Source organism: Sus scrofa, chromosome 10 (genome assembly GCF_054392235.1).
Source record: "Sus scrofa isolate SSC_HxYL_T2T_F1_AM1 chromosome 10, Sscrofa_HxYL_maternal_Yorkshire_Landrace_v2.0, whole genome shotgun sequence".
In the NCBI taxonomy this organism is placed as follows: domain Eukaryota; kingdom Metazoa; phylum Chordata; class Mammalia; order Artiodactyla; family Suidae; genus Sus; species Sus scrofa.
In genome coordinates, this window is record NC_139392.1 from 20,828,532 (window position 1) to 20,853,414 (window position 24,883).

A 24,883-nucleotide genomic window follows, 5' to 3' on the forward strand; every position below is an offset into this window, starting at 1 on the left:
AAGTGATTTTTTAAAAATTAATTGTCGAATTTTGTCTAACCCGTTTCTGCATCTAATGAGAAAATCACATGGCTTTCCTCCTTTAATTCTGTAATATGGTAAATTACATAAATCAATTTTCTAATATTAAAAAGTCTTGCATTCCTTCCTGCATATTCTTCAAGGCTTATCTCAGATATTATCTCCCTTTTGAAGCCTCCTCTGATCTCCTTCCCTCCCTCCCAATTCTTTGCTCCAGAAAAGCTCTTTCCCTCCTCCAACTCCCTATGGCATCCTGCAGGTATCTCATTGGAGGCGCTGATGTTATATTTTAATTATTTGTTTACATCCATCTTGCTCCTGTCACCTGAGCTCATCAGGATAATGATCAAATCTTTTTCTTCAGGTTCCTTATTATTTTTGCACTAAGTGGAAATAAATCAAACTGGTCTAAACCCCACCTCTTCGTAGCAGATGTGAGTCCGAAATTTCCCTTCAGCTTTTGATGGCCTGCCTCACTGCCTGGAGGCTACTTCCCACCCCCAGACTGTTACCAAATGCAGGTTCATGTGTCCGGCACACAGGGAGGCCAGACAAACCACAACGTGGAGTTGAGAGCAGAGAAAGGTTTATTGCACCGCCATGCGAGGAGACAGATGGCTTCTGCTCCCAAAACTCTGAACTCCTCACAGGGTCTCAGCAAAGCCCTGTTAAAGGCAATTGAGGGAGGGGCGTGGTTAGTTGTTGCAAATCTGGTGTCAGAATCCTTAGTTTTTACAGCCAGCCAGGTCAGGGTGTTCCTGAAAACCTCCATAAATCAAATGTTATTCTCTGTTCTGCAACTTTGTATCTCTATGTGAATGGCTTCTTAAAGGTCAGAGCCCAGCGAATAAGCAATCCTGTATATTTCAGGCTATAGGCAACATTCTTATACAAAAGGGGCAGAGCCAGCATGACTCAACACAGACAACAGAAGAGAGCTAATGTGGAGGCAGATTTGTTCTCCCCTATTACAAGACTTGTATGGTGGGCATCAGAGTCCCATTCTCAACTGGTACAAAGTGCATCTTTTTTGAAGTAATGTCAGCTGTTTAGGATGTGGAAAGGCACTGAAGCTATAGCCCTACTTTCTAAATCAGATATATTGCAAAAATATATCCACTCTACTGGGTTATTTTGACAATGCATCAAGTATCTAAGATGTATAAAGTATGATTCTAAGCATTAGGACTGATGCATGGAGCTCATAGACCAATTGGGCAGAAGAAACCAGGACATAAATTAGAGTGCAAGGCATAGATAAAGAAGTTAAAAGTCACCTTATAAAGCACATTCCAGGAAGAGGTAAAAAAGTTCCAGTAAGTCATCTGTGAATATGCCTTCTCTGGTAGTAACATAATAAATACTAGATATGGATATGGTTTCTTTTTTGCTTTTTTTTTTTTTTTTTTTTTTTTTTTAGGGCCACACCTGCAGCACATGGAGGTTCCCAGGCTAGGGGTCCAATCGGAGCAACAGCTGCTGGCCTGCACCACAGCCATAGCAACATGGGATCTGAGCCACATCTGTGACCTACACCACAGCTCATGGTAATACCGGATCCTTAACCCACCGATCGAGGCCAGGGATAGAACCCGCAACCTCATGGTTACTAGTCGGATTCTGTTTCTGTTGTGCTACAATGGGAACTCCTGGATATGGATTCTTATTTACTGTGAAAACTCTCCAAATGTCCGGAATTTGCCAGAAGCAAATGTGTCTCAGAGTTCATCTAGGAGGTTTCGTTACTCAAACTAAGTCTTTATAATCATCATTTACTACATGGCTTTGAGGTTGGTGCCCTAAGGACCTGAGTATAGGCAAGTTCCAGGAATGCATTAGAGCCCTAAGGAAAGGTTGCCACTGTGACTAATGCCCCCAGGTTTGGGAACGGCAGACCACCTTTTGACGATAGTATAAATTTGGAGCTACCTGTAGAAAACCATGTACTCTGGTGCCAAGAAAGACAGGCTGTGTGTGGATGGGCATCATGAGCTCTTGTGATTAGCTTTTTGCAATAAGGGAGACCGTAGTCTCTCCTGTGTAAAGCCCAGGAAATGCCTGCAGGCCTTTCCAACATCTGGTTAATTCAGCCTCCACCCGCTCCAGGGAAATGGACAAATCACAGCCCAGATCTCTCCCCACTGTGGCCTCCTTGACAGTCCCATTCGGAAAAAGCAAACCTCCCTGCTCGATTTCTTGCTGGAACAATGAAACCCATCTTGGCCTCCGCTTGATAGTTTCCTTCAGAAGAGAATAGCCAGCCACTTTGAAAAACCACACCATTTGACCTTTCCAAAAGCCAAAGGTTTCTCCTCACCAAAGTCATTCATAGATGCCCGTAATTTGTAAGTGAAAAGAATCAAGTAATTCTTCCTCTGAAAGCTTTTTGGATGGAGTTGGAATCACCCTTTTGGCTTTAAGTCCTCTGTTCAAGACCCATTTAAGGACCCCCGTTTCACAAGATCTTGGAACCATGGGTAGTGTGTGCAGAAGCAGTAAAGTAGCACAGCTACCACTTTTGGAGTATTTGCTGGGTGCAGTCCCAGTCTAGACCATACAAATATTCTCTTTTCATCTTCACACTAACCCTAGAGGTAGATGCTATTATTTGTTCCCATTTTCTAGATGAAGACACTGAGACACAGAAAAGTGATGCGAATTGCTCACCGTCACATATGTGATAACTGGTAAGCTAGAACTGGAACTCACGCTCCAGAGCCTGGCCATTCAATCCCCACGTTATCTCCCGGGATGTGGTGGGGTGATACCATCCAGAATCAGGACTAGAAGGACCTGGATTCCAGCCCCAGGTTGTCACTTGCTTCCTGGGTGACTTGAGGATCTTCAGGCTCCACCTGGAAAGTGCAGAGAAGATCAGAGGGATGAATGGAATGATGAATGAATGGGAAGGCATTTGGTGAGCACTACAGGAATGACAACTACGACAGTAGTCTCTGAGGTCTCCTCCAGAATCTTTATCACGCTTTTGCTAGTCCAGTCTAGATGCCAGCACATAAGGAGCTCAGACTTAGAATTTGTGCTTCACAGCTCAGTTGCTTAGAATGTGGTATCAGTGAGTCCAAGTTTGCGAGTCAGAACTTCCCACTGGCCTCTTAATCCTTAGGGTTTTGTGACCATAGCCTGCATCCTCTGGTCCACCGAAAATATATTCTGTGTGCACACTATCCAGGGGTAGCTAAACATCTTCTTCTCATCACTTTCAACCACTGTCCTCTGTCTTTATCCAGGAGCAAAGAATAGAGGCGAATGGGTGCAAATCCATTAGAGAAGAAGGTGAAACATTTCTCAGTGTGTCATAGCCTGAGTCCAGACAGAGGGACAGGTGCATCGCTGCAGAATCCAGAGCCAGCACGTGTGATTAACCACATGGCCAACCCCATGATCCAAAATAAGAAAGGGGTTTCTAGTGAATTCAACCTATCCTGTAAAGTTTGGAGTGAATATAACTGAAACCCATCATATGAAGCCTTCTGGCTACATAAATTTGAGTAGAAAATGAGTCAAGCCAGAGACGTCCAAATAGAGGATCGAGAGCATAAATTCCTTACATAATGTTGGTTGGCCAAGAAGAGAGAGAGAGTGTCCCTGTCCCAACTAGTCATGCAGAGCGTCTCTTATTTTTGAGACCTTATCCACTAGAGCAACAACTCGGAAGCCTCTACAGCTGTGCTGCTATGATTGATTTGGTCGTATTCCTAGGCATCCAGGTGTGAGGGCAGTGAGATGAACTTTTCATGACAATGAAACCATCTTGTCCATAGTGTGAATCCAGGTGCCTAGAAGTAAGACTCCTTCATGCTTTTAGGATAATGTGGTTGAGTATCTTCTCATGTTTGTTAATTATTACTCCTTTTATGTATAGCTCTTGTTCATATCCTTTGCTTATTTTCCTACAGAGTTGTGTGTCTTTTTGTTTAATCCATTCATAGGGATTCTGTGTGAACTCTACTATTTTGCAAATAGTTCCTCCTTACACCATGTATTGAATCCCCACTGATCCACAGTGCTCCTTTGGTCACATAACAGTTGTCCAAATGTGTATAGGTCTGTGTCTGGGCTCCTATCCTGGGCCCATACCACACTGTCTTAATTATTGGAGCTTTTGTAATTTTCTTTATTGTATGTTTGTTTTCCATTGTATTAATTTCTATTCTTTACTGTTTCCTTACTTCTGCTTTATTCTGGCTTACTTTGCTATTTTTTTTTATATCCCATCTTAAGATGGCTACTTAGCTTAACAATGTTCACTTTTTTATTCTATAATAAAAACACTTAATTCTATGCACTACCCACTAAGTACTGCTTTGACTGTATCTTCAAGTTTTGATAATTATGATTATTTTCACTATCATTAGTTCAAAATATTTTCTGGTTTTCATCACAATTACTTTTGCGATCTGTGGGTTTTTTAGAATTATTTAGTAATTTCCACCATTGTTTGGAATAATTTATTCCTTTTGAGGCTTGCTTTTAAGCTTTGCTAGGGCAGGTACAGAGCCTCTAGGGCTAATTTGACTACTAGTAGAAGATTCTAACTCTTGTGCATTAGCAGGTCTTTCCCTCCTGTATGCTTGAACACAATTTATTCCCAACCCCATAAGACTGAATCTTTCTCTCCAGCTCTGCTTTTTCTTTCTTTCTGTATTTGCTCTGCTAATTTTAGCTGCCTTGGCCTTCCCAAATTCTAAGTTTTTGCTCCTCATTTCAGCAACTGCTTTGTTCTGTTTGAGCCTCACTGTTCTGTAGCCTTGAAGTCCTCCCTGGACAGGGAGCTGGGCACATGCAGGACCCATCTCGTTTGTTTCCCTTCTCTCAAAGGTTATTTAACTCTGCTGCCTCTTGTTAGGTATCCAAAACCCACTTCTAATATTTCTAGTTGTTTAAGGCTGGAGGATAAAGCCAAGTCCTGTTTTTCCACCATGGCCAGAAAAGAAATTGGTCATACCTGATCATTTCTCTTTTTTTGCTGAATTTTTAAAATTTCTTTAAAGATCTTAATTTCCTTAAACATGCTAATCAAAAAAAATTTTTTTAACTTATTTGTAACCTATGTTTCAACATCTCCTTCTGCCATCTGTTGTTTCTGCTGGGTCTTTCTCATGGTGTTTTGTTTCTTTGTGTGTTTATTTTTGCAAGGGAGCCACTCATTTTCGTTTGGCATTTTATTTGTGAGAATGCCTTGAGACCAAGGATAAAAATGGTTTATCTTAGCATTTGTATTTATTTCTACTTGATGCCTGGGATTACTACCAGTTGAGGATATTCTAAATAAGATTCTCAGCATGAAACATTTGGGGCCACCCAGGTATTGAGAATTAAGACTGCAAAGCTACCTCACTTCAGCTTTTGGTTCCAAACTCTCAGGATAATTTCTTCTCTTCTCCATGCCATATTTCAAGATATATTTCTTGTGTGTGTGAAGGGACAGTTGTTGTTAAGGGGGGTTGTCCTATTAAAATCTTCATATTGGGCAGGCTTTGGGCTTGGTCTTCTGTTTTCCATGCCCTTTGAGGCTGTATAAAACTAAGCTTGAATATCACTTGGCTTGGCACATGTCTGCAGGGCAAAAGCAAAACGTCAGTGTTCTGTTTACACTTCTGGAATTCCCAACTCCACATGTACTTTTTTGAGCTAAACATCTCTTACTCTTTTACAAGCTCAGCAAGGAATTTAGTACCATTGGTGAATATATTTTATCCACAATGTTTAATTATACTTGATAAGAAAGGCTTTTTAGGTACCTAGATGACCGTATTGCTTTTTTGTTACTTTTCTGTATTTTGCTGTTACACATCTCTCTCCATTCTAAGCAGGGGAACCACATGATTTGCTGTACAAAGTGGGACACGTTCACTGAAAGGGAAAGGGGTATTCAATTAATATGATGAATTTTTCTGAGATTGGATCAGTGGACCCATAACATGTTCCTATTCAAGAATCACCTTCAAAAGTAAAACATTTTCTCGCAAAATAGGCACCACAGTAGCACAGCACTGAAGTCTCGAGAGTGAAAACCATTTTGGTCTCAGGAAGGTGTATGGGTGAAAAGAACGGATAAAGCTAGCTTGTAGAGTTCAGTACATTTGGCATGTAGAAAAGACACTCCACAATAGCTACAAGGAGTCATCTGCTTGCAGTTAAGTCTCAGCAGAGGAAGCAGCTCCCTGTGTGGTAGGATTTTGGAGGGTCTTGTTACAAAGAAATTGCCCCAATCCTCATTCCTTTGCACTAATACGCAGAAAATCTTAGCCAAACAAATATGCTATTTAGGGGTAGTTTACCCAACAGCATATATTAAGAACCTAGGATCCAGGGAGGCTCTCTGCTAGCTCTGGAATTGCAGCTCCAAATGAAACATGTCCCCTGCTCTATAGGGCTTAAGTCATTAAATGTACAAACTGTGGCCCCTGTGTCACATCTTTTCTCAGACTTGGACCAGTAATGGAAACCATTCTTAAATGTAATTTCCTTTCAATTCCTTCCAATTACTAGGCACTGGTCTTTGTGCCCAGAGCCGATCCAATTGGTACATTTTGTGAAGGCTGTGGAATCATGTTTCTTTAAGCCAGACATGATACCCAGAAGGCATTCTGACAGAGTTGCCCTCATCACCATCCTTAAAGTTGGTTATTTTTGATCTCAAAAGAAGTTTATCCCTAGGCAGTCCATGGCACATGTGCTTAACAATGGTCTCTCAACGATTTCCCAGCTGGTGATTGGTTAGTGGGCTGCAAGTAACAAGAACCATACTGGACAAGTATATTAAGTACAAAATGGCATAAGCAATCTTTGGTCACTCTTAGTGTCGGGCTTATCACAGGAACACCAAATATTGGAAGGCTTTTGAACCACAAATGCCAAAAAAAGCTTAATTAAAATCTAAGACTGATAAAGGGTTACCAAAAAATGAAATGATGTACTTTTATCCATCAACGGATGAAAAAACAAACAAACAAACAAACAAACCCAGAGTAGGAGAAGATATTTGCAAATCATATATCCCACATAGGATTAAAATCCAGAATATATAAAGAATTCCTATGATTCCACAACAACAAAACAACCAAAATCCAATTCAATTAGAAACTGGGCAAGAGACTTGAATAGCTTTTTCTCCAAAGAGGATATACAGATGACCAGCAAGCACATGAAAAGAAGCTCTCCAACATTCATCATTAGACAAGTACAAATAAAACCATAGTGAAATAATTGCTTCACATCTGTTAGGAAGGCTATTATTAAATAATAAATAAAAAACCCAATGTAACTCTTAGCAAGGATGGGGAAAAACTGGAACCTTTGTGCCTTGCTGGGGGAGATATAAAATGGTACCACCACTGTGGAAAACAGTTTGGCAGTTCCTCAAAAATTACACATAGAATTGCCATGTTTTTCAGCACTTCCGCTCCTAGGTATATACTCAAGAGAGTGGAAAGCCATCTTGAAAAGATAGTTGCACACACATGTTCACTGCAACATTCATCACAATAAGCCACAGATGGCAACTATGCAAGCGTCCATCAAGAGACGAACAGAAACAAGATAGGGTATATCCGCACAATGGAATATTATTCAGCTGAGCCATGCAGTTGAAAGTGGCCAAAATAGTGAATTTTATGTTACCTATATTGTACCACAGTAAAAAGAAAGAAAAGGAAAGGCAGGTGATTTCCAAAGTCACAAGTCCTTGCAGGTTGCTAGTCCTATTAGATTTTTCCTTTTTTTTTTTTTCTGAATAATTAGTGGGGTAGTGAATAAAGCTGGATATGGAAGAACGTCCATAGACTGAGAGTAAAGGTCATTCCAGGCTGAAACCTGGGATGAACACAGATGCAGGAGAGGCACAGAAGTCCACCTGGGTTCAAGGAGTAGGACTCCGTAGAGTGGCACAGCCAGTGTCCACAGTGCTGAAAGGCATCTTAGAATATTCTGCAGCTTCCTCCTCACTTGGCTGCCCAACTCCAGGTTCAAAACCATCAATTTATCTTTACTGCCATATTTTATATGATAAGAGGGGGGCCTCCTAGACTGTCAGTCTATGAAGTAACAAGTGGACCAGAGCTGTGGTCATACCATCTGCAGCCCACAGCGTGGGCACCCAAAGGCTCCCATCCCGGTGCATAATGGACTTTGTGGCAATGGCTCTTCACTCTTCCTCCTGGAACCCCTTTCATATCCCCACCTGAGACTTGGAAAGGCTATCCCTTAGGAGTAGGGAGCAAGGGGAGAGGGAGAGGATGCAAAAGGCTCATCCTGACCTTGGCAATCAGAATCCTGTTTTAATCTCCATGCCTCCACCATCAAAGAAAAGCCATTGCTTGGGAAGCGATATGAGCTTAAGATCACAGGAAAGACACATCTAATCATTTAATCCATCCTCCCAAGTTCTGGTCTGAATTCTTCCCAACAGGGTGACATTCTGTACCACTGGCTTCACATTAAGAGCCAGCTGATGGTTCTTCAACCTCTCTTGGATGGTTAGCCGACAGCACAAGGGGTGCCCACGGATATGCACCCCTCATTGTGCAGAGAGAAATTAGAACTCCTTTTCTTCTGTGTGCACAAGATCAGAACCCCGTCCGGTGAATGCAAATGAAATGACTGCTGGGGCTCATATTTATTTTGTTTTGATAGAGAGAAAGCATGGAATTCGCTAAACTGAACTCTGGAGACTGAAAATAGCCATGATTATAACCCAGTGACTCCTGTGTAATCGTCAAGCCCAGACTCTTTGTCTAATGTTATTTAACCTCCTTTTGGCCTTTTCAAGGAATGTGGTAGAAAAGGGGTTCATCTGGGTTTCCAGAGCTGGAAAGTAAAAGCCCCATAATTTACCTGTTACCACACTGCTCTGTCATCTTGGAGAGTAGATTTAAAAAAGTAAAGGAGAGCCTTCCAGATGTTTTCCTGCCCCTTTCTTTTTCTTTCTCTCTCTCTCTCTTTCTTTCTTTCAACACATATCTTTTGAAAGAACTCTGAATAAACTTTCAGATTTTCAAAGCTCAGATTCCGCACAGTTCCAATGTAAACGCTAAAGGGTGACCACAGACTGAGCTATAGAGAGACCATCAAAATGCCACATCAAACATAAGCTTCATGTAGGCTTCTTATCGGAAATAAACATTAAAATTCATGGGAAAAAACATAGGAATGCTTTAAAAATATAAGTATATCACTTAGGTGATAGAGGAGGTTGGGGGATGGTGTAGTGGGAAAGACTTAAGAGAAGGTGCTCAGCAAGAATGGAATTTTATTGTAGCAAGAATTCCATTTGTAACCTTCATTTTCTTTCTTCCTGAGAATTATTTGAAAATCCATGGAGAAGGACAGGGGTGAGCAGAAATCAGGGGAGAGGCTCTGGGTTACCATGACAACATAACTCTTCACTCCATCTCCATCACCCATCAGGGCCTAACTCTCTTTTGGATTATTGCAGAGGTCTCTGACACTGGAATTAAATGCTCCTAAACCTGAGGATGATTTAAAGCTGAAGAATAGCAAAGTTTCTAAAGAGTACAATGAGCTCATCTCTACTCAAAAGATGTGTAATGGTCATAATGCAATGTAATTGAGATATCTCCTTATCCCTCCCTTGTAAAGCTGTCATAAACCCCTGCAAAGGCTCTATAAAAAGTGACAGAGCTATAGAAATGACTGCGGCAAAGCACCGATAATTAATGATAATGACTTGGGCCAGATAAATTTTTTAAAGGACGTAAAACTTGAGATAATGTGAAAAATGTCAGAGTCGTATTTACAGTCTAAATTGCAGTAACCATGTAAGCATTATTACTACGCCTAATCTAATCTTGCAGGTGGATTAAATAATGAGCATGCGTCTATACAGACCAGTCTACAGAGTTCAGTAAGTGCTTAAGGAATCATTAAGTACCCCCTCTAGAGCATCTTAAACTTCAGTAGCATATTAACTTTTGGCAGGAGTCAGGGGAAACCTATGGACCTACTATTTTCTATTTGTAAGGTCTACTAATTTGCCTTCAGAGTTATTGTTGTTGTTTTGTTTTTCATCAAAGCTACATTCCTAGCTCTTGATTATGCTAAACGAAGTAAAAATAAATATAGGATCTTTTCCCTTCTTTCCTGGAGCTAAGAAGTCATAAACATTATCTAAATTACCATGAAGAAAAGTGGTAAACTTGAGGCTATTCAAAAATATTACACAGGCAGCCCTGGGGTATGGTAAGTTCTCACTCATTAAAAATAGTCTAGCAAAGGAGTCCCCTCTGTGACATAGTGGGTTAAGAATCTGACCTCAGCAGCTTGGGTCACTGCAGAGGCACATGTTCGATCTCCAGACTGGCACAGTGGGTTAAAGGATCCAGCGTTGCCACAGCTGTGCACAGCTGTGGCTCAGATTCAATCCCTGGCCCAGGAACTTCCATATGCCATGGGTGTGGCCATAAAATTAAAAAAAAAAAATTCTGGCAGAAAGCAGATCTCATATAACGGTGGCAGTCCTTTTATTAGTAAATGCAATGAACCCTAAGAATCTTTTCAACTCTAACACTCTGTGGCTCTAAAATTATTTTTCCTTTTTTTTCTTTTTAAAATTTCTCAATTAATGGAGTTCCCATCGTGGCGCAGTGGAAATGAATCCAACTAGAAACCATGAGGTTGTGGGTTCCATCCTTGGTCTTGCTTAGTGGGTTAAGGATCAGCATTGCCGTGGTTGCAGAAATGGCTCAGATCTGGTGTTGCTGTGGCTGTGGTGTAGGCCGGCAGCTGTAGCTCCGATTGGACCCCTAGCCTGGGAACCTCCATATGCCGTGGGTGTGGCCCTAAAAAGCAAAAAAATAAAATAAAATAAAATTTCTCAGTTAAGCATTTTTACAAAGTATAAATGATATTATATTAGTTTCAGGTGTACAACATAATGATCTGATATTAGTGTATATTGCAAATGATCACCATAATAAGTCTAACTAACATCCACCACAAGTTACAAAATGTTTTTTCTTGTGTTGAGAAATTTTATTATATACTCTTTTAGCAACTTTCAAATATGCAGTACAGTGTTATTATAAATGAGAGTCACCACGCCATACCTTACATCTCCAGTTATTTTATAACTGGAAGTTTGTGCCTATTTTTCAACTTTGTATCCTAGAATCAGTGGACTTTCTATCGTGTGAGTCTTTTTTTTATAAGGATTTTTATTTTTTTCCATTATAGCTGGTTTACAGGGTTCTAGCAATTTTCTACTGTACAGCAAAGTGACCCAGTCACACATACATATGTACGTTCTTTTTCTCACATTATTCTCCATCATGCTCCATCATAAGGGACCAGATGTAGTTCCCAGTGCTATACAGCAGGATCTCATTGCTTTTAGTGTAATTCTTCTTACATGAATTGCCTTTAACATGTCTTATATCATATCTGAGTGCTACAGTGCTCAAACGAATGTATATGTTCCTCAGAAGAACTTAGATTTAAAACATCTAGAGCAGGAGTTCCCGTCATGGCTTAGTGGTTAACGAATCTGACTGGGAACCATGAGGTTGCGGGTTCGATCCCTGGCCTTGCTCAGTGGGTTAAGGATCTGTCATTGTCGTGACCTGTGGTGTAGGTCACAGACACAGCTCGGATTCCCCGTGCTGGAAGCTGTAGCTCCCATTAGACCCCTAGCCTGGGAACCTCCATATACCACAGGTGTGGCCCTAAAAAGCAAAAGAAAAAATAAAAATAACATATCCTGAGCAATTTAGATTCTTCTAGTTGAGTGATCAGCGACTAGACTGGGATCGAATTTTTTCTTGCTCTAGATAAGAAAGAGTGAATTGTTAAGCAAGAGAAGAATATAAAAGTTTTCACGAAAGGCACTTCATTTATATAAGTGAATCCATGTTTTATAACCACTCTAGTCATTGCAAATGTATCTCGTAAAAGGAGATCGAAGCAGATTAGTTAGGATTTTAACTTGAAACCTTATGTTGGCTATAAACTCAACTCACATTATATACTTCTAAAGTATTCCGAGACTGTTCACTGTTTACAGCTGGTCTTTCTCATGAAGTGGGCTGAATTCATGTGGATGTGAGATAAACAGAACACTGATCCCCAAGATCAAACAGATGCGTAGCCCCAATCTCCACAGACTGCATCTTCCTGTGTATACAGGAGTAAATGATGAAAGTCACAGCTCAGGTTTCCTTGGCCCCAACCCATACCTACAATGTCAAACCTCTGGTTAATGGAAACGGTCTTTCCCTCCACCTTCCAGTGTCCCTCTGGAGCTCTCACGGATGCTTGTCGTGTGGGGACAGCTACTGCTTTATCTGGAATAGAAGCCCCTGTTGAGTGGTACTGTCACGACTCTCCTGCCTCTCATGGGTACCACCAAAGTTGTTGAGCCGCCGTGTGCCAGCCCTAGATAAGCAGGATGGAATGGGGAAGATCACGTCTCTCTCAGGGGGTTCCCTGCACATCCCAGGATGGCGCTGTTTGTGCCGAGCATTCTGCAGTGTTTAATAAAGAGCAGAGTGAGAGAGAACAGTGAGGTTAACCTTGACCGCTCTTAGGAACCTCCACCAACAGGTGGTCTCAGAGTAGGTAAGGCATGAAGTCATACCAGGTGGCATGTTGTTGGATGGCAAAGGCTGGTCCTTCAGCTGGGAGTGGGTGGTTCCGTGCAGGTCCTCTTCTTCTTTTTTTTTTTTGGTCTTTTTGTCTTTTCTAGGGCCACTCCCACGGCATATGGAGGTTCCCAGGCTAGGGGTCTCATCGGAGCTATAGCTGCCAGCCTATGCCACAGCCACAGCAACGCGGGATCCGAGCCACGTCTGTGACCTACACCACAGCTCACGGCAACACCGGATCCTTGACCCACTGAGCAAGGGCAGGGATCGAACCCGCAACCTCATGGTTCCTAGTTGGATTCATTAACCACTGAACCACGACGGGAACTCCCACGTGCAGGTCCTCTTCTAAGGTCTCCTCTGACCACAGGTTCATGTTCTCTCACACTGCTGCACAGCAGCACCTACTGAGGCACCTCTAACACACATGCCAGACACAGGGTGCAATTTTCACCAATGCTTAACTCTGCACGCTGGAATCTCTCTCTTTGGAAGACCTGAGAACTGTGCTTCTCTGTCAAGGGTGTCAGGATCACACACTCTCCTTCCCAACAGCCCGCAACACAGACCTGCTCACACCACTTGCAGTACAAATGGAGGAGTCTCTGAAACCGAGCAGGGAGCCCTTTAACTCCATGTAACTCCTTTTGAAAATGCCATCAGGATAGCTTGGCCTGAACCAAGCTTTGGGGTCTTCTCCAGTACCCCGCCCCCCAAATTCACACCGTAAAATGTTGGCATCCTTGAGAGGAATGTTACTGAGCAGAGGCCACTCCTGCAGAGCAGGTGGCTTCTCAGGCAAGAAGGCGTGTAAGGTCTTCTCCCAAACATGCAAATGTTCCCTGACAAATAAGAAACGCCAGGGAAGCGATTGTTCCCTTGTGGATGTATGTGTTTCAACCTGTCACAACTCCATAGTGTCACAAATAAACACACTTGCTTGGGACCTAGGAGGCAGAGAGAGGCATGAGAAACGCCCTCACCCAGGGGGCCTGGTGACTCAATCTGTTCCCTGCACAACAACCCGTGAGAGATACAGAAGCGCACAGATGCCGCCCACCTTGGCCAGAGCACTGGCCATAGATGCTGGCCTTGGGACCCTTGTCCCCAGTACTGGGGCTGGTCTCGGGAGGTCCCTGGTGACCCTCCAGGCCACAGTAGTGTCAACATAAAAAAATGTACAACCTGAACATTGAGAGTTTTCTTTGGGGCCAAATGAGGACCAAAGCTAGAAGACAGCATCTCAGGTCGCCCTGAGAAACTGCTCCGAGGCAGTGAGGGAGGAGCTAGGATATAAGGGAGGTTTTGCAATGAAGGGCAGGGAGCAGGAACAGAAGAGGTCTGAACTCACATCATTCCTTTGATATGCACCTCTCTCCGCTATCAGGGCCAGTATCCTGCGTTTTCACTGCCCGCAGGACTCTCGGGCTCTCACCCTTGGAGGTGACTGTATTCAGATAACAATGACATTCTTTATCCATAACTACAGACAAGGCTGAAATACCACCCAAGGAGGAAAAGGGGGACTATCAGGATATGATCAAGGTCGGGGGGCAGTGCCTGCAGCACACACACATTTTACACAAGTTTGTTGCTCATCTCTTGAAGGTTACTACCCGTCCCAAGGAGCAGACATCACCATGAAAGATGTTAGTGTTTTTCTAGGTAGGAGGAGATGCAAGAATGCAAGATGCAAGAACCGGGCATATAAAATCTTCTAAAAACATCTGATTATCTGAAGACCTGTTCTTCCAGTTTTCCCAGGGCACAGAGGGCCCCCCTCCTAATGTTCTCCCCAAGCTCTGCTCAGGGGGTGTTGGGGGTCGGCAACTGCCATGGCTCATAATTTAATGCACGTAGAGGCTGACAGCAAGTGCCAAACTTCAGTGCACGGTAGAAAAAGATGTTCACAGACCAATAGGATGTGAATGGAAAGGAGGCTGGGACGGGGGGAGCGAGGGTGTGGAGTAGCCATAAACTAAGTCAAGTTCATGACTTTATCCTGCCTCCTGTCCTTCTTCTTTTGCTTTCTGTTCTTTCTTCCTTTTAACTCTCCTCTCCCCTGGTGGTCAGTGGGTGGATGCAGGGGTCTGGTGTTCGGTTGGAGATCAGAACTCTTGGAGCTGGTCTGATGCCTGGCAACTCTTGCCCAGTGTGTAAAGCTCTCTGTTTGGGGCTCTGCAGTAACATTCTGGCGGTTGACAGGAAAGGGGTAGAAAACCGGATAGTTACTGGAATGCAAGGTAGTTCCAGGGTCATGTCCTTAACAATGGAAGGGGGGATACCAGTGTTTTCTTGGCATATAAATACTGGTTGGTATCTTGATCTGAATTATCTGACACCTGTAAGAATTCTCTGTGTGTGGTTTCCGTTCTTGAATACCAATGGTGTATTGCTTTAAAAACCAAAAAAATCGGGAGTTCCCCTCATGGCTCTGCAGTTAACGAACCAGACTACGATCCATGAGGATGCGGGTTTGATCCTGGACCTCGCTCCGTGGGGATCCAAGGTTGCCATGAGCTGTGGTGTAGGTCGCAGACGTGGCTCACATCCCGCGTTGCTGTGGCTGTGGCTGTGGCTGTGGTGAGACCGGCAGCTGCAGCTCCTGTTCAACCCCTATGCCTCCGGTGTGGCCTAAAAAGCAAAAAACAAACAAACAAACAAAATCACTGTTTCCCTTTTCTTAAAAAGAGCATGTCTGTGTGTACGCCTGGGTGGGTGCATGTGTGTGTACGTGTATGATTTATACGTCTGCTGCCCATAGCAGTCTTTCTCTTGTAGATTGTTTGGCAGTTTCTAATTAGTTTTCTAGATGAACTAAGTTCCTTTCCTTTCATTTTCTGTTTTCTTTCTTTCTTTTTTCTTTTCTTTTCTTTCTTTTTTTTTTTTTTTTCTTTTTAGGGCTGCACTTGTGGCATATGGAGGTTCCCAGGCCAGGGGTCGAAACAGAGCTGCAGCTGCCAGCCTACAGCACAGCCTGCAGCTGCCAGCCTGCAGCTGCCAGCCTACAGCACAACCACACCAGATCCAAGCTGCGTCTGTGACCTACACCACAGCTCACGACAACAACAGATTCTTAACCCACTGAGTGAGGCCAGGGATCAAACCCGGAAACCTCATGGTTCCCAGTTGGATTCATTTCCGCTTTGCCATGACAGGAACTCCCCTTTCATTTACCTAAGAATTAATGTAGGAGTTTCTGTTGTGGCTCAGTGGCAACAAACCTGACTAGCATCCATGAGGACACAAGTTCGATCCCTGGCCTCGCTTAGTGGGTTAAGGATCCAGTGTTGCCTTGAGCTGTGGTGTAGGTCACAGATGTGGCTCAGGTCCCAAGTTGCTGTGGCTGTGGCATAGGCCAGCAGCTGCAGCTCCAATTCGACCCCTCGCCCTGGAACTTCCATATGCCACGGGTGCAGCCCTAAAAAAAAAAAAAAAAAAAAAAAAGAATTAATCTAAGGGGTTCATCCTCATGTGACTTTATTTTGTGCCCTCGCTGTATCTGCATTAAGAGCAGCACATTTTTGAAAAGAGATCCATGTCTATGAGGGGACATCCATAGTTCTCTCTCACAAGAAACAGGAGGCAGCCAGAGACAATATGTTAACCATTGGGCGTGGCCGTGTTCCAATAAAACTTTATTTACAAAAACAGGCAGTGGGCCAGGTGTGGCCTGCCGGCCCCTAGAGAACTATGTGGCCTTTTAAAATGAATATTAGTCATTAAACTGTATTCGTGTTCCCATTCTTTTTGTGTCCTCTTGCTTTGTCTAGTAAATGCTGACATAATTTTAAAAAGCAAGACATTTTTCCAAAAATCATTTTAAAAGGCGGTTGGAGCTGGGGCGGGAGGTGAAATGCATGTGCTGAAAACAGGGCTGCCTGAAAGAATGGCGTGGTCCTGAGCCCAGACCCCAGTCGCCTCTGCTCTGTCACCAGTTCTTTCCTCTTCCCTCCCACCCCATCCCTCCCACATGGCCCCTTGGATAAATCCTCAGCCAGCCTGGCCCCGGGGCTCGGTGGCCAGCAGCTGTGCCCCTGGGCTGTGCACCTGCTCTCACCTTGGGCTCTGTGCAGAGGGCCGGTCTGAGAGCGTCCTGACCATTGCCATAGAAACTCTGTCAAGTCTTTTTTATTTTCCTGCCGGAGACACTGACTTAAAACTACAGTTTGCCGCCTTTAGTATTCTGTCCCTTCTTTCACTTTCTGTCCCCAACTTAATTGTCTTTGTTCCAAGTGAAAGGATCATGATGAGGTGGGAAAAAAAAAAAATAAAAGGGGCTTGTAGCCACCATCTTTCACTCCCATAAGGTATGTTTTAGAGTCTAGAGAGGCCCATGTGAAAGAGGCTTGCTGGCAGTTTTCCTGGCTTTCCAAAGAGAGAGAAAGTGCCAGTTGCCAAGCAACCCACATGCCCCAGCCTCTTCCAACAATGTGGACTTAAAAAAATAAAATTGGTCTATGATTGACTCATGAATGGGGAATCATGTGGCCATACACAGGGCAAGCAGTTTGATGGAACAATGCTATCTCTGTTGCTTCTGTCTTTGGTATCTTTAACTCAGGCCTTTACAGGGTCACAATAAGTGGGGTGCACCTGCTGCAGAGGGCAACTGATGAGCCACACGTCTCCTTAGGGACGTCATTGTGCAGTCCATCCTTGGAATCAGTGGCGGATGCCGTATTGCAAATACTTTTCCAAATCCACACAGAGGCCTTGGCCGTCACTTGTGGATTTGCTTAGGGGTGAAAACTCGGAGCCGCCCCATGCAAGCGTTCCCAGCTGAGACTGGACGAGGCAACAGCTCTGCCTGCTTGTTTCGCCTCTCTCCATGTAAACAGGGGTCCTTTCTGCAATCTTCTTTTTTTTTTTTTTTTTTTGGTCTTTTTAGGGTCGCGCCCACAGCATGTGGAGGTTCCCAGGCTAGGGGTCGAATAGGAGCTGTAGCTACCAGCCTACGCCAGAGCCACAGCAACACCAGTTTCGAGCTGCATCTGCGACCTACACCACAACTCACGGCAACGCCGGATCCTTAACCCACTGAGCGAGGCCAGGGATCAAACCTGCATCCTCATGGATCCTAGTCGGATTCGTTACCACTGAGCCTTTAGATCACTTTTCTAAAGAGTCTAGAAACACCATCTGTAAACACCCTGGGCCTCATTATCACTACTCAGGGCACTGGCCCTGCACAGCCCCTGCAAAGTCCCCAGAGGAGGCCCTTCTAGAAAGTTCTGCATTCTATTGCCAATTGAGTGGGTGCTTGGGCTTATATCTGTGTTTCCTCAGTTATAGTGAGGAATAGGAATACCTTTTTCTCCATTACCACCGAGTGCAAAGGTGAGTTGAGAGACAGTAGCAATAAAGAATAAAGTAGTTGCCACTCCTTGGCAAAAGATACTTTGCATGTATTATAAACACATAGATCTTCAAGACAAGTTCGTAGCAGAGGATGTGCTTTTTTTCTTTTTTCTTTTTTTTCTTTTAGGTATCATCCACAGCATATGGAAGTTCCCAGGCTAGGGAATCCAATCAGAGCTGCAGCCACCAGCCTATGCCACAGTCACAGCCATGCCAAAGCCAAGCTACATCTGCGGATCTACACCATAATTCACAGCAATGCCAGATCTTTAAGCCACTGAGCGAGGCCAGGGATCGAACTACCCAGGTTTGTTCCCACTGAGCCACAGTGGGAACTCCCGGGACGTGCTTTCTGTTGCAGGGATGGCCTGGTGCAAAAACTGACAGAGAAGGGCAGGGTCTGCGGCCAGCCTGGCAAATCACCGGCCGCAGCACCTCCCGCTCTCCATCCCTTCCTCTCATCTCTGTTCCCAGGTCTCATTAGGTACACACACACATGCACACGCACACGTGCACACACACACACACACGAGTCCCCATCATAGTCAGGACAGTTGTGCCAAGGGAGATATTTTGCATGACTTCCATTCTTGGGGTTAGAAGCACTTGCTCAGCTGCCAACTACAAATAGCCCTGTGTAGATGATGGCACTCATTAGTACGCCATTAAACAAAATGGAAAAAAAAAAAAAAACCCACTGCCCACAAGAAGCCATGTAGAGGCCTGAAGTCCTACCCTGACAGCCCAAGTGAAGCATGGCCGGCTAATGCAGCCTTAATCCACTTTGTTGGCAGAGAAAGCAAGCTCACCATGCTGCTGCGGGAGTCCCTGGGGAACGTGAACTGCCGCACCACCATGATCGCGCACATCTCGGCCGCCGCCGGGAGCTACGCAGAAACCCTGTCCACCATCCAGATCGCCTCCAGAGTCCTGCGGATGAAGAAGAAGAAAACGAAGGTAGGGGGCTCGCAGGGGGGTGTGGGGGCCTGAAGGAGCTTTCGGAGCCCTGCCCCGGAACTGAGTCAGAAAGAGCCAACTGCAGAGTTCTGATCCCCCAGCACCCAGAGGCGTGGTGGGCGTGGCCGCCGATGGCCTGGCTCAGCACCCACCTAGGGGCAGGAAGTCCCCCCCCACCAAAGCTGGTGCTTTCCCGGGTCACCGAGCCTGGACCCCTCCCCGGGAGGGCTGGGCCCACTTGAGATCGTTGAAATTGGGTTGCTACTTTGCCATGAACAATTTGGGAGGGACAGGACATATTCATAGTTTATCTCTGGCCTCCCTTGGGTTTTCAACAGATTGACCCCAAAGAAGATTAGGAACTCCTTGCTCTCCTGGCTACTTCCCCTTCATTTGCTGCTGCTGCTGCTGTTTTTTTTTTTTTTTTGTTTGTTTGTTTGTTTTCATTTTTGGCCACCCTGCGGCATATGGAGCTCTGGAGCCAGGGACCATCCAAGCCACAGTCACAGCTTAAACCGCAGCTGTGGCAACGCCAGATCCTCAACCCACTGTGCCGGGCCAAGGATCAAATCCCTGTCCTAGCGCTCCCAATACGCCACAGATCCTGTTGCCCCAACAGCGGGAACTCCGTCCCCTGCTTTTCTGAGAGGCATTTCCCGGTGGCTGGGTCTTGTAATTCAGTGGTTTCTTTCTTTTACACATTTTTTAAAATTATCGTTGATTTACAATGTTCTGTCGGTTTCTGCCATACAGCAAAATGACCCAGTCATATATATATACACACACACATATATCTTTTTCTCATATTATCTTCCATCATGTTCTATCACAAGTGATTGGCTATAGTTCCCTGGGCTGTACAGCAAGACCCCCTTAGTCGTTTGCGTCTACTAACCCCAACCTGATGCTCAGAATCTGCTAGAAACCACTGGGCTCATTTTCCCAGGCCGAGGCAAAGCCAGGACAGTGGTGGCGTGACACAAGCATTTGAGAAAATAATCTTGACTGCAGTCACCCTAGTCCATGGCCAGCTGGTGATGTGTGGGCCGTTTATCCCCCTCCTGTTTGTAACTTTCTGGGTCAGAAATATGTCTTTCCAACCCATGTTCCGTGGCACAGGTGGTCACCAATGGCTTGGGTGTGCCAAGCTGGTGACCCTTTAGCCCTAGGGAGGTCAGAAGAGCTGTGGGCTGGTCACCTCCTTTCCTGACAGCCTCACAGGGCTTTTCCTTCGAGCATGAGGCCACGGGTGCAAAGGTGGGCACCTGGCCTGGCACAACCTAGCTAACAGCCCATTGGCAGGGTGGCCCACTGGGGTCCCGAGAGCCGGATGGAGCCAGTGGCCTCCTCCCCCAGGGGCCCCACGATGTCAGGCTCAGTGGGAGGGCTGTCTTGGAAGAGCCGCCCGCACTGACTGTTGTGTTCTCACTCCCAGTACACCTCCAGCTCCTCCGGGGGAGAGAGCTCGTGTGAGGAAGGCAGAATGCGCAGGCCCACCCAGCTGAGACCGTTCCACGCCAGGGCCGCCGTGGAGTCTGACTTCGCTATGCCTCACCTGTCCAGCGACCCCGACTACTCCTCCAGCAGCGAGCAGTCCTGCGACACGGTCATCTACATCGGGCCCAACGGCACGGCCCTCTCCGACAAGGAGCTCACTGACAACGAGGGGCCCCCAGACTTTGTCCCGATCGTGCCGGCCCTGCAGAAAGCCAGGGGCGACAGCCGGTCCGCGGAGGCCGGAGAGGCTGCAGCTGGCAAATCAGAGAGGGACTGCCTCAAGTGCAACACGTTCGCCGAGCTGCAGGAGAGGCTGGACTGCATCGACGGCAGCGAGGAGCCCAGCAAGTTCCCTTTCGAAGAGCTGCCGGCCCAGCTGGGGGCTGAGCAGGCAAGCAAGAGTCTCCCGTTAAGCCAGGCAGCCGGGGCCGGCCCCCTCTGCGAGTCCGATCAGGAAGATGATGGGTCAGATGGGCAGCTGACCCACAGAGAGGGCGCTGAGCCCCCCGCCTCTAGGGTGCAGAGGAAGCCCTCCCCCGTCCCTGCTGCTCAGCTCAGCCACAGCCCTACCCCAGCCTCACCCAGGAGCATCCCGGGCAGCAGCAGCAGCAGCAGCCAGCACGGCTCCTCCCAGCTCGTGCAGAGCTCCAGCCTCCAGAGCAGCCGAGAGAGCCTGAACTCCTGCGGCTTCGTGGAAGGCAAGCCCCGGCCGATGGGCTCCCCCAGGCTGGGCATCGCCAGCCTCTCCAAGACCTCAGAGTACAAGCCAGCCAGCTCTCCTTCCCAGAGATGCAAAGTCTACACCCAGAAGGGGGTCCTGCCTTCACCGGCCCCCCTGCCCACCCTGAGCAAGGATTCGGGCATGGTGTCTAGTGAGTCCCTGCTGCAGCCCGAGCTACGTACCCCCCCAGTCGGAATGAGTCCCCAGGTGCTGAAGAAATCCATGTCTGCTGGGAGCGAGGGGTTCCCGGAAATCCCTGTGGATGACGACCAGCAGGCGGCCACGTCTCCAGATTCCAAGGAGATCCTGAGCACCACGATGGTGACAGTGCAGCAGCCCCTGGAGCTGAACGGTGAAGACGAGCTGGTGTTCACGCTGGTGGAGGAGCTGACCATCAGCGGCGTCCTGGACAGCGGCCGCCCCACCAGCATCATCAGCTTCAACAGCGACTGCTCTGTGCAGGCCTTGGCCTCGGGCTCCCGGCCCGTCAGCATCATCGGCAGCGTCAGCGAGGACCTGGAGTGCTACTCAAACGTGGCACCTGTCTCCGAGGTCAGCATCACCCAGTTCTTGCCCCTCCCGAAGCTGAGCCTGGAGGAGAAGGCCCGGGAGGCAGGGAGCAGGCGTTCCTCCATCAGCTCCTGGCTGAGTGAGATGAGCACGGGCAGTGACGGCGAGCCGCCGTGCCACGGTTTCATAGCCCAGACGTGTTTCGGGCACGGGGAGGCAATGGCAGATCCTCCGGCCTCGGAATTCGTCCAGAACACCGCCGTGGTGTGCCAGGAGAAGCCCAAGGCGGGCCCTGACAATTTGCTCATCTTGTCTGAAATGGGGGAGGATGCTTTCAACAAAGCCCCTCCCATCAAAGGCTGCAAGATCTCCACGCTGGGCAAGGCCATGGTCACCATCTCCAACACGGCCAGTCTGAGCGGCTGCGAAGGGTACATCCCCATGAAGACCAATATCACTGTTTATCCCTGCATCGCCATGAGCCCCCGGAACGTCCAAGAGCCGGAGGTGTCTGCTGCCACCGCTGGCACAGTCCCCAAAGCGGCCCAGTCGCAGGAGAACAAGGAAAGTGGTGCCAAGAAAGAGATGAAATTTGAGGACCCCTGGCTGAAACGAGAAGAGGAGGTGAAGAAAGAGAATGCTTATCCCAGCGAAGAAGGGATCAGGTGTGAGACGGTCCCGGGCCGCCCAAAGCCTGAGGCGAGAGCAGAACAGGACAGGAAGGCCAGCCCAGGTGACAGGCTGAGCAGCAGCAGTGGGGAAGTATCTGCCTCCCCCGTGGCTGACAACTTCAGGAGGGTCGTGGATGGCTGTGAGATGGCCCTGCCCACTGTGGCTGCCCAGAGCCCTGGGCATCTCAACAAAATCCTGAAGTCAAGCAGCCTTCCCAGGGCTTTTCAGAAAGGCAGCCGGCAGGACGAGCTGGACAGCCTCTTCTACCACTGCGCCGCTGAGACCAACGGCATCGGCTCGGCTTCCGGCACCCAGCCCTCCAAGGCCACCCTGGAAAGGAAGGTGGCATCACCCAAGCACTGTGTCCTGGCTCGGCCCAAAGGGACACCCCCGCTGCCCCCTGTCCGAAAGTCCAGCTTGGACCAGAAGAACCGGGCCAGCCCCCAGCACAGCGCGGGCAGCAGCAGCTCCAGCAGCCCCTTGAACCAACCAGCGCCCTTCCTGGCCGTCTTGCCCGACGAGCCCAGCAGCGGCAAGATGAAGGATGCCAGCAGCAGCAAGCTCTTCAGTGCCAAACTGGAGCAGCTGGCCAGCAGGACCAACTCCCTGGGCAGGACGACCGTCAGCCACTACGAATGCCTTTCGCTGGAGAGGGCCGAGAGCCTGTCCTCCATGAGCTCCCGGCTGCACGCAGGCAAGGACAGCACCATGCCCCGCACCGGGAGGAGCCCGGGCCGCAGCGCCGGGGCCTCGCCCACCAACCCGGGCCCCACGCAGTCGGCCGGGGCCTCGCCCAAGGCCAGCCAGTCCAAGATCTCCGCCGTGAGCAAGCTGCTCCTGGCCAGCCCCAAGGCTCGCAGCCTGTCCACCACCACCACCAAGACCCTGAGCTTCTCCACCAAGTCCCTGCCGCAGGCGGTGGGCCAGAGCTCCGGCCCGGCCCCCGGCGGGAAGCACATGTCCTGGTCCACCCAGTCGCTGAGCCGGAGCCGGGGCTCGGGCCTGGCGTCCAAGCTGCCGCTGCGGGCGGTGAACGGGCGCATCTCGGAGCTGCTGCAGGGCGGCGCGGGCCCGCGGGGGCTGGCCGGGCGCGCGGGGCCCGAGACGGAGGAGCGCGCGGTCCCCGCCGACGAGCGCCCGCCGCCCGCCGCCCCTCTGCCCTCGCCCTACAGCAAGGTCACGCCGCCGCGCCGGCCGCACCGCTGCAGCAGCGGCCACGGCAGCGACAACAGCAGCGTGCTGAGCGGGGAGCTGCCACCCGCCATGGGCAAGACGGCGCTCTTCTACCACAGCGGCGGCAGCAGCGGCTACGAGAGCATGATGCGCGACAGCGAGGCCACCGGCAGCGCATCGTCTGCTCAGGACTCCATGAGCGAGAACAGCAGCTCGGTGGGCGGCCGCTGCCGCAGCCTCAAGGCCCCGAAGAAGCGCACCAACTCAGGTAGGCGCGGCCCGGGCAGCCGGAGGGTGGAGGGTGGAGGGCGGCCCCGGGCCACAGCTATGGGTGCCCCCGTCAGACAGCCCCGCCTGTCACCTGCTGGGGACAGAGCTGATCCCAACCTCTGGGCATCACTCCGCCTTCAAGCTGTGAGTGCCCATCCATCTGGGAGAAGTCAGGTCGCTGCGTGGAACGACGCCACACCCACCAGCTATGGGGTCCAAGCAACCTCTTCCTCCAGCGGCTCCCCCGACCCCCGGCCCAGAGACCTGGGTTTCTCTGCTCAAGGACCAAGACTAGTTGCGGAGAGATCTGTGTCACCAGAGTCAGTGTCACTACACTTAGAACCCAGAGGCCTCCTTAGACCCTAGCAGCAACTCTCAGGGAATGGGATGAAGCCCACCTTGTGTCATTGAAAATGCAGTGCAGCCGGCCCTTCCTCCCACCCCACCCCCACTCATAGACAGTCACACATGCACACCTGTAGCCGGCCTGAAACCTGACACTCGTGCGCACACACACACACACACACACACACCTGAAGCTGACAGGAATGCTTTTAGAGGAAAGGGAAATAATGGAGTTCCCGTCGTGACGCAGCAGAAATGAATCTGACTAGTATTGATGAGGATGCAGGTTCAATCCTTGGCCCTGCTCAGTGGGTTAAGGATCTGGTGTTGCCGTGAACTGTGGTGTAGATCGCAGATGCAGCTCAGATCCTGTGTTGCTATGGCTGTGGCACAGGCCGGCTGCTACAGCTCCGATTGACCCCTAGCCTGGGAACCTCTATATGCCCTGGGAGTGGCTCTAAAAAAAAAAAAAAGAAAAAAAGAGAGCAAATAAGTACTTTGGAAGAACTAATATATGAAGCTCACTGACTTGGTCATTGGAGTTTGGGGGGACATGTGACAGTAAGTTTTGATCAAGGAGAAGCGGACCTAGGTCAGAGCTGATGGCCCAGGTAGCCATGGAGTAGGTGAGGTGAAAGGAGAGAGAGGGACAGAGGGGACAGAGAGAGAAGACAAAAGGAACCAAGAACTTAACTCCCTGAGAGTTTTGCTGATTCGTCTTTGCTCTTAAAATGGC

General features: G+C 48.0%; 1 protein-coding gene across 3 annotated transcripts in view; it reads left to right on the forward strand.

Moving 5' to 3' along the window:
- The window catches only part of KIF26B (kinesin family member 26B), a 510,304-nt gene that overhangs the window by 462,262 nt on the left and 23,159 nt on the right, over positions 1-24,883 (forward strand). For 2 of the 3 annotated variants that reach the window (XM_021064467.2, XM_021064468.2), the window contains 2 exons: positions 18,797-18,959; positions 20,395-23,800. In XM_021064467.2, the coding sequence (XP_020920126.2) occupies positions 18,797-18,959; positions 20,395-23,800 (3,569 nt within the window). The remainder of the gene's footprint in view (positions 1-18,796; positions 18,960-20,394; positions 23,801-24,883) is intronic. The other variant, XR_014817492.1, reaches the window with a different exon arrangement.